This window comes from Lygodium microphyllum, chromosome 3, assembly GCF_053477565.2.
Source record: "Lygodium microphyllum isolate KBCC chromosome 3, Lygodium_microphyllum_v1.1.10, whole genome shotgun sequence".
Lineage (NCBI taxonomy): Eukaryota > Viridiplantae > Streptophyta > Polypodiopsida > Schizaeales > Lygodiaceae > Lygodium > Lygodium microphyllum.
The window spans coordinates 33,354,126-33,363,639 of NC_141137.1; the positions used below are offsets into that span (position 1 = coordinate 33,354,126).

The window sequence follows — 9,514 nt, forward strand, 5'->3', positions numbered from 1 at the left end:
TTCCAATCCCCTCATCGGAGGAGCTTCGTAACATCCTATCCTACAAGATGAGATGCCACACTTGTTGGGATATAGGTGGTGTTCCGTTTCTTACTAAGAATACCATAAAAGGAGTGCATCATTTTAACAATGAAGTGATGCATCATTTTAACAAAAAAGTGATGCACCCAAGGAGGCTTGAACCCATAAACCAAGTACTAATGACCACCAGGCAATCGGCTATGCGACATTATTTTCTAAATTTCCAACCTTTGTTCACCTTTGGGAATTTCGATCATGAGCGGGCCGGGCCCTCGGCCTAATGTTTCCAATTCCTTGCGAGTGTGCCACCGATTCATTGGATGGTTTTGAGCTTTGCTTAAAACGTTACTCAGCATGTAAGACCTCCAAATATGACGATGACAATGATGATGGTCACCACGGCATCATAATATCTCCACAACAAAACATTCACACCCAGCAGCGATGGCTGTGCCTTTCGTTGCGTGCAGGGTTACCGCCTCGATCATCGCATTATCGTCATCCTTCCAATCGATACTTACTTTCTATTTCCAAAAAGCTTCCCGCCGTAGCTCTGCCTAATTCTATGTCCTGGGACGTACCTAGCCTGTTAACTCTGTCCGCATGCCAGTAGCCATTGCTTCAAGCCGAAGCTCAAACGGCTCATCTCAATGTGTAAGCAGCTTCTGCAACGTGCCGCGTCTTGATGCCTCTCATGGAAAGGCTGCATTAATCTGTCGACGAAATGCAGTCTGATGCAGCTGCATCCAAGCCTAATAAAGCTGATCACATCAAGAAGAATATTAAAGAGGAGATGTTGATGAATATGGCTGCATCTCCAACGTATCATCATGATCAGGAGCAGGCGAATCAGAATGCAGCAAGGAACGTTAACGGTCCCTCTTGTTCGAGTGCTTCTGCTAATTCTGCCGCTATGGTGTCAGCGTCTATCAAAGCTTCCACCACCGCCACTGCCGCCGCGGTGGCGGAGCCGCAACCGAACTTTTCTTACCTCCTCAAGTGTGGCCGCGTGATGACTGATGAGCAATTCGAGACCTTGCGCCGCCAAATCTCCGTCTACTCCACCATCTGCAGCCAGCTTGTGGAAATGCACAAGGCAGTGATGGCACAACAGGCTCTCATTCCAAGTAATTGTAACATCTGCATTGTCATCCTCTGTTCTGCACAATAAACAAGCTTTTCTGGAATGCCATTTAACCAGTTTATAGGACACCATGCAGCAGGGCACCTAAGGCCATCAATGCAGGCAACCTTAATGGGAAGCTCATTCATTCGTGTTTCATGTCGTGTTTGTGTCCAGCAGCCGAGAATCCATTGCCTGAAATTTCTTCTTATTGAAGGGTCTGATTAATATCAATCCATTTACCTGGTACGATATTTTATGGTATTGCAACAGAGTTTATATGCTGTTAGTGCACATGAATGTGCATAGAAACATGGTCAAGTCTCAATAACACACAACGGAAATCTCTGTTCGGTTGCTCTTCAATAACTCCACTCTTGCATGTGCCTTAATTCGCCTAGACCTATTATCATTGTATTGCTACATATCTGGTTTTCTTGGCCTGATAAGGAAGAAGACTTTCATACCGTTGTTTTCTCTTTGTGGTTAATATGGCCACCATTACGGTAAGCTTGCATATCAAATAAATATGTTTGATTGCTGTCTAAGTTGATCCTGTGTGTTAGAACTGTCTAACAGACATCTCTTTGCTTATACTGCAGAGATATACCTGTCTCTATTGTATAGAGTGTCATATAACACTCCTTATATTGGTTGCAACTTGGGTTTGCATCTCATGTGTAGCTAAGGCTGATCTTTTGGAGATTTAGTGGCTTGGTTTGGGCTCAATCAATCAATGCACTAACCAACATTACAGGCATGCTAGCTGGTGGACAGCAGCTTTCATTTGATCCAGTTTTAGGTGCTAGATCGAGTGGAAGACAGCGGTGGACACCGAGCCAGGTCCAGCTTCAAATCCTGGAGAATCTGTTTGAGAAGAGCAACGGGACTCCCAGCAAGCAGAAGATAAAAGAGATAACCGCCGACCTTGGTCAACATGGACAAATTTCTGAGACAAACGTTTACAACTGGTTCCAAAATCGGAAAGCTCGAGCGAAGAGGAAGCAGCAATTTGTGACGCTGAAGGACGGGGACTCTGAATTAGAGATGGATGAGGTAGAATCCAGGAAGGATAAAAGGCCTGCAACTGAGATGTTCCATGAGAACAGCCGGTTTGCAAAGGGGGCATTCCCGTATGATGGCACCTTATCCAGCATTTCTAATTCATCAAGCCAGATGCTTGAGAGTCCTGGAGTGGACACCTCGACCATGTGCCAGGCAAGGTTTGCTCAAACAGGTACGCTGCTACTTGTTGGAGGCCTGTAGAAATGAATGTTGTGGTTTATAGTGGTGTCTTCTGATGAGTGGATCACAAACCTGATGTTGTTAGGTGGGATCAGAGAGTTTAGTACCATCATAGTTCTGATTGATGGCAAGCCCTGGGAAGTTCCTGCCGGTGCCCTTGATCTCAAAGGCAGTTTTGGAGAGGGGTCAGCGCTTCTGGATTTCCAGAGGCAGATGGTTCCAACAGATGAGACAGGCTTCACTCTCCAGCCTCTTTGTGCAGGAGAAAGCTACACTTTGGTCAAGTGAGTAGCCATGGCCCGTGCTGTTGTGAACGGCAATGGAAGAGACCTTTTTAAATAAGAGCCTCTCTTAATGCTTTCTGGCTGCACCATCTGATAAATCTGATTGCGTCTGTAGACTCGGTTGACAACTGCTTACGTAAGGAATGGAATGTGCGTAGGCTTGCAACCTCTTAGCCTGTGGAGAAAATGATATTTGGCAGCAACATGGAGCTGATTGTTGGAAGCTTTTATCAAATGTGTTGCGGCCCCTCTCAGGTTTCTTGCAGCCCTCTGTCAAATCCTCTGGGGAATGCAGTGACAGACAGGCATTAGAACCGAATGGCGGCCTCCTGTACATACATTCCGTCTCCCTTCATTTTCCAAATCATTGCCTGCAGGCACTCTACCTGCTGAAAGAAACAAACTCGGTACAGATATTCTCAATTGCAGTATAGCAGTCACTGTTCCCGGAAACTTCCAGCAACCCTTAGACAAAATCTGCATCTCAATTCTCCACACAGACAAAACGAGCAGGAAATCTTCCAATACTAACACGTTTCCTTGACCCGTCATGCCTAATCCAAAGATCGATCGGCGATGAGACGTGCTCTGCCATCGTCACGACTCATCACCAAGCACATGGCCAAGACACGTCTCTTATACTAAATGAACGGACGTCATATGATTCAGTGACATGTGCACTAGTTTGCCACGTCCACATACATAACCACACAATTTTATTGGTACAAATAACATTGGGATAAACATTTGATCAAAATAATTGTTGTAGATTAACAAGGTTAAAAACTTTGACCTTTGCCCTTTCCCCTTTAAGGACTTGGGAGTGTTAGGCTGTCACACTATATATACCAAGGTCATTGTTAATTAAGGCTACGGATTGAATTGATGGTACATTCAAACATTAGAAGTGCCATATGGCTTTGTGTTTTTTGCGATGTAGAGGCTTGCGATTAGATGTGTGCCAATTGAAATGCAAAAATTAGAAGTTGCCACATCTTTGATTCAACTCGCAAAATTTGTAACACCTCATCTAAATGTATTCCAACTTGTTGACCCTCAGCACCATCTCCAATTGGGTAATAACACCTAAAAATTGAGGTTTTGGCCATATGCAATAATAGTGTAATCTATGAAGTTGGACCATGTGATTTTGCATATAGTAAATGCTTTGATCTTACAATATTTTATTTTCTCATGAGAGAGAGAGAGAGAGAGAGAGAGAGAGAGAGAGAGAGAGAGAGAGAGAGAGAGAGAGAGAGAGAGTGTGTGTGTGTGTGTGTGTGTGTATGTGAGTGAGTGAGTGTGTGTGTGTGTGTGCGTGCGCGCATGCGTACGCACGCACGCACGTGTGCAGATGCTATGCAGGCACATGAGTGTTTGCATGCATGCACATGTTTAGGGTATTGCCACCCCATCTCTTACTAGACTTTTGTGGGAGTCTTAAAAATAAAGTGGACATGGTGTGACATATTCTTTTTCTTGTTTACTAAAAATATGGTCATTGTTTCGTACTTGCTACACTCTCAAAACTCTAATTAATTGTCAAGGCATGGCACTGGCCTCAGATGCTTCTCCTTACTAACACAAGTGAGAACAACGATGTGTATTGCACATTTTGAAGCATGTATGGAAAAGAGTGATGGCCTTTGATGTACTGGATTTAGATTGCATGTAGCTACCAATAAGCATCACCAACCATACAAGATTTAGATTTGGAGGGGTAGAGAGCTGATCATGCACGTGTATGCATGCGTGCATATCTTTATCTACTTATTAATACACAAGCAAGAGCCCATGTTTATTATTGGAATTTTACATTTAAATGGAAATAAGTGTTAATTTTACATGCTATTATAATTTACATTAAAATATGGTTTACTCATTATGGAGATTACTCAATATTGATTAGTTCCCATCGATTTGTAATGTTATGCTTAAGAGTGGTGAAGCCTCACATGTGCAATGTCACTAGGGTGTTATAAGATCTAAGATACATGCTCGACTTTCTTATATACTTAAAATATATATGGCGAATATTATGCTCGCACACAGAGGGAGAATAGATGAGAGAAAAGAAAGATGTAGAGAGAGAGAGAGAGAGGTAGAGAAATTGGCAACACACTAGGGACTAGAAGATAGGCCAGTCCCCTCCCTTGTGGAGTTATATTATTGACAAGGAGCAAGCTCCTCCGTTACACATAAGCCAGTTCTTACTTGTAGATCTTGGAAACAAGATCACGGTTCCTTGCACGGTAGAAAATCGGCTAACAGTTGCACAACTTGGAAGTTGGCACCTTTTGATCCTTCTCGAGTCTCCTTCTCTCCTACACAATATGTGTAGGGCTCTCCTCTTGGGCCCTTGATTTCAGCAGAGCTTCCGTAGCACTTGCACCTTCTCTTCTCCTCTTAGAACTTGATTTCAACAAAGCTTTTGCAGCACATGCATCTTCTCTTCTCCTCTTGGAACTTGATTTCAGCAGAGCTTCTGCAACACTTGATTTCAGCAGAGCTTCCATAACACTTGCACCTTCTCTTCTCCTCTTGGATGCATGCAAAGTGATGCTTCCTTTACCTCTCCCACACCCAAGGAGAGCCTCCTCTTTTGTAGGCTTTCAAGAGGTTCTCTTCTTGAAGAGAGACTTGAGTTGATCTTCATGCAAGATGTGGTTGTTCTGGGACCTACTCTGGAGTACTAATTTCAAGATATCTCAATGTGCGTTGTTCAGATGAAAAAACGTCCAACATGAAAGTTATAGATCTTGTTGTTTTCGATAACCTTGCGGCCCATTTTTAGAGATTGTCTTTCTATTGTGAGATAGTTTAAAAATGGATTCACCATGTCTTTTTTAAAAAGAACAGCTTCTTAAATTGTACTCTTAACTTGTGGTCCATGCAACCACCTTAAGGAGAGTTCATTAAATTGCATTGGGTCTCAACCTTAAGATTGACTTTCACACAAAAGCTTGTGTCTTTTTAGACCTTAGAAAGAGAAAATCACTTCTCTCCTCACTTCTAGATCACATCTCTTGTCTTTCTTAGTGAGAGATTCACCTCTCTTGTCTTTCTTAATGAAAGAAAATACCTTAAACCTTGACTTGTAAGGGAGAGGATGACCCCAAATGAATGCAATGCTCATAACACACAAGTAAACGTTCCTAGGTATCCTTGGATGATGCACATATAAATACATACACACAATGCTAATGCACTTTTGTAATATTTCCACACAATAAAAGTTAGTTGGTTAGTTTAAAAGTTGGTTAGTCAATTAATAAGTTAGTAAGATTACTAACTAAAGACTAACTAAAGAAAAAAAAAACTAACGTTAATAATTAAATATTTTTATTTAATTAAAAATATATGTTAAAAAAATCGAGAGTCGTAAATTTGATATTTTTCTCGGATTGGCAAGGACTATAGCCACCCTTCACGTAAGTTACAACGTGAAGGAGACTTATGAGCTATATTAATCACTAGTATTAATGTGTATAGTTTGGATGGTAAAAAATTATTAGATTTTGGGCAAAACTAGCATATTTTAGATATTTTAGATATTATTCTTAAAAAAGATATAGAGATTTCTAGAACTAGATGTCATTTAAAAGAAAAGAAAAGTGATGTTTTAGTTAGTTTTGGAGATTTTATAAAAAGAAATAACAAAGAGAGGGATTTGCGAAATCACGTGCGCCACGATCGCAGTCTACAGATAGAAAACAACACTTCGAACAGAGAAAAGAAGAAGTAAACTGAGAGCTTTCTAACCAAGTGTCAAGTGTCTTAGGGTTTTACCCCCCTTTCAGAGCCAATGGAACCATCATAGAACTTTCCAATATCCCCCTCCACAAAGAGCTCCACTTCTTAGCCACAAGCCCTCTTCTCTAATTCACTATAAATATGGGGAGGCACAAGAGAGCATAATGAGAACCCGAGAGGCTACGAGAGAGAGGTAGAGAGAAGGATACCCTTCCAAGAGATTGTGAAAGAAAGCTTGAGAGAGAGAGAGAGAGAGAGAGAGAGAGAGAGAGAGAGAGAGAGAGAGAGAGAGGAAGAGAGTTAGCTCAATTCCCTTGTCTCGATCTTCAACTAAGCCATATTCTCTTACACACTCTCATCTTGAATCTATTCCACCTTTCCTATATCTTGAACCACTTGTGGACGATGGCTCCAAAGTGACGAAGTGGAAAAACAATGGGGACCAAGGCAACCGATCAAGCAACTGGTGTGGCCAATGATACGAGAGTGCCCGAGGTTGCAGGAGTTGCCACTACCAACAGAACATCGGGTGTGGCTAATGCAAGCACGAGTAAAGATGAAATTCCTAATGTCATCATGTTGCCAAACCAGGTTATTCATTACTAGATTATTATTTTGCTATATAAAACAATTACATAAGATATTAGCTTCCATATTCTTCACTTACACGAATTGATAGCTCATCCAGAAAATATATTAGTACAAGCATAAATAATTAATCGTTATGATTTGCAGCTAGATTAATTGAGATTCCAAGTCATAGAATCATGTTAGAATTATTTGCCATAGGTTATTGTACATATGTCTTTATGTGCATTCAATATAGTTATGGTCAAATGTGACAAGGTTAACAGTTGAAAAGAGATGGTTATAGAAACTGATGTTTATTTAAGAGTCCTATAAGTCATCTCGTTGAGTTATTGGCACAATATATTTCTTTAAATAATTTCGCTTATGTTGGGTAAGATAGCCCAAACGGGAAATGTATGCCTTGCTTAACATGTTATAAGAGATGTACTCAACACTTCTTTATGGGGAGGAGTATCCTCATTAGAGTGTGAGGTTACCTTAGGATAAGGTCTACCTTGGCTATGTGAAGCTGTGAATTGCATGATGGTGTGATTGCCATTGCATCATCTGATATACATTTGAAAGAACTGTTTGTGTTTGCTAGAATCTAGATCTCTAATTGAAATTATTGTTAAACAGAATAAAAGGAAGGATCCCGTTAGGCTACCCCCAAGCTAGCGGCGAGACCCTACTCCAAGCAGATCATGATTATCGCTATGAGAGGCTTGGACTGGCTATGTAGGTGAAAGGTCTGTCAGAAGGGATAATCTCAGGCAGTAGGAAATGTAGGTGCCAGAGGGGGCTCCGGCTGTAAATCCTGCATTGTTCCTAGAATCTGAGAAGCCCCTTCGTGACCCAAGATGGGATCTTGGAACCCTAAATACTAGTTACAAGGGTGAAATCTTGGTGGGCATAATACCCTCATGGAATTCTGTGTATCTTTTGCTGGGTCAGAAAGATATGGAATTTGTGGTGCCATGTGATTTGGACCAGTTACTTCTATTGGACAGAAGGGATACATAATTTCTCTTGTATGGGCGGGAGACAAAGATTAACTTGAAGATAAGTTAAGGAACTTGTTTGAACTTGTTTGTCAATAGATTGCTTTACTCTATTTTTGTGTCTGTGCTATAAGTTATGCAAACAAACCATGTTCCCTAAAAGGCTTAATTAATGAAGCTGACTTAAGTGTTGCATATAAATGTGGTAGGACCTAATTAGAAAACTAAAGCTATTAAGGGAAGCGGATGGGTAGAACCCCCGACGGGTCCATCCTACGGCAGGGTGATCCCAGAGAAGTGGGAGGCTTCTCACAAGGTTTACCATCTTCGACCTTAGAAATTGTTAGGATAGAACCTTTATTCATGCCGTTTTAGGGGACCAGAATGGGACTATGCCCTACGGACAGAGAGATTGAGCGGCGCATCCCTCTCGTTTCCCATTCTCTTTGAACCAAGTGCGGCATGGGTCTACTTTGGCTTGGATATCTCTGTGTAAAGTAGGATATCCAAGATTCAACGCTAGAATGCTGTTAGGAGACCTTGGCCACTAGGAGCCCAAAATTCAAGTAGATCCTAGTGGGTTCAGCTGTGAACGTTCCGTTGCGAGGCGGATTCGGGAAACCCTAGGCAACAAAACTCAGAACATTTCATGGGAGTGCCGAGCATCGACACTTAGATTTGTTTCTCGATAGACCGCTAAAAGCGTGCCTGGAGGACAGCCAATGGGCGGGCACCTTACAACTTCCTCTTCTTAGAACTTAATCCATCTTCATTTATGTGTAACTCCTTGGTTCTTGTGTACACTCTTACACTTGGCAGACACTTCTTTCCCCCTTCATAACTTGTATTGCATGTACCAGATATCCCCATCACAGTGCTCTGATCACCCCATTAAGTGATGCACTAGGAATATTGGTCTCTAAATGGTCTCATGGCCATGCTAGATCATCATCAACACTTAAAGAAAAGTGAATCAATAATTTATTGACATGAATTTATTAAATAGAGAATGCATAATAAGCAATCAATTTAGTGATATGTGTAGTCTTGAGATGTGCCTCAATGTTGTGTCTTTCGATATCATGAATACAAAGATTCCTTATTGAAATTTTTTGTGTGCCATTTGGTTGTGCCTTTATGTGCCTCATGACAGGATATGACTTGAAGTCCAGTGAAAGTCCGTAACACACGCCCTCGCTCCCTTATTCCTTCATTTTTTCCTAGACTTAGAAACAAAGGTTAGTATGTAGGCAAGAAGTTAAAAAAAAAGAAATTTGTTAAAAATATTTTAAATTAAACTTGACTTACCTAGGGTTTCCATTGACATCATCTATCACCTCCCTAACCACGTGCACTTGCCTCACCACGTCTAGTGCTAAGATCATCAACACGATCATCATTGTCATCATCTTGATCAACATTAGTAAGTACGTTATCATGACCAGGAGGGAGAGCAGATGGAGCTACATTTCCATGCTGTTGATAGCTGCAATGGGAAGGCCAAGTCACGGAGAAAT

At 41.4% G+C, this 9,514-nt stretch overlaps 1 protein-coding gene across 2 annotated transcripts; it reads left to right on the plus strand.

The window, feature by feature from the left end:
* The first annotated feature begins 408 nt into the window (after positions 1-408).
* Positions 409-3,364, plus strand: LOC148038209 (WUSCHEL-related homeobox 11-like). Of its 2 annotated transcripts, none has more exons than XM_087675383.1 (3): positions 409-1,154; positions 1,911-2,381; positions 2,475-3,364. In XM_087675383.1, the coding sequence occupies exons 1-3, from the start codon at positions 746-748 to the stop codon at positions 2,675-2,677; spliced, it is 1,083 nt and encodes a 360-aa protein (XP_087531509.1). In that variant the 5' UTR covers positions 409-745; the 3' UTR covers positions 2,678-3,364. The 2 variants fall into 2 exon arrangements, with proteins under 2 accessions (XP_087531509.1, XP_087531511.1); XM_087675385.1 differs by lacking the exon at positions 409-1,154 and having other exon boundaries at positions 1,760-2,381; positions 2,475-2,673; positions 2,789-3,364.
* Positions 3,365-9,514: the final 6,150 nt, after the last annotated feature.

What these genes read in the sequence shown, in the direction of transcription:
- LOC148038209 (XM_087675383.1), top strand. Translation starts at nt 746, where the DNA reads ATGCAGTCTGATGCAGCTGCATCCAAGCCTAATAAAGCTGATCACATC. An exon ending in GGCTCTCATTCCAAGTAATT is followed by an intron (nt 1,155 to 1,910) that starts GTAACATCTGCA and finishes CAGGCATGCTAG; the next exon opens with CTGGTGGACAGCAGCTTTCA. An exon ending in GGCAAGGTTTGCTCAAACAG is followed by an intron (nt 2,382 to 2,474) that starts GTACGCTGCTAC and finishes TGATGTTGTTAG; the next exon opens with GTGGGATCAGAGAGTTTAGT.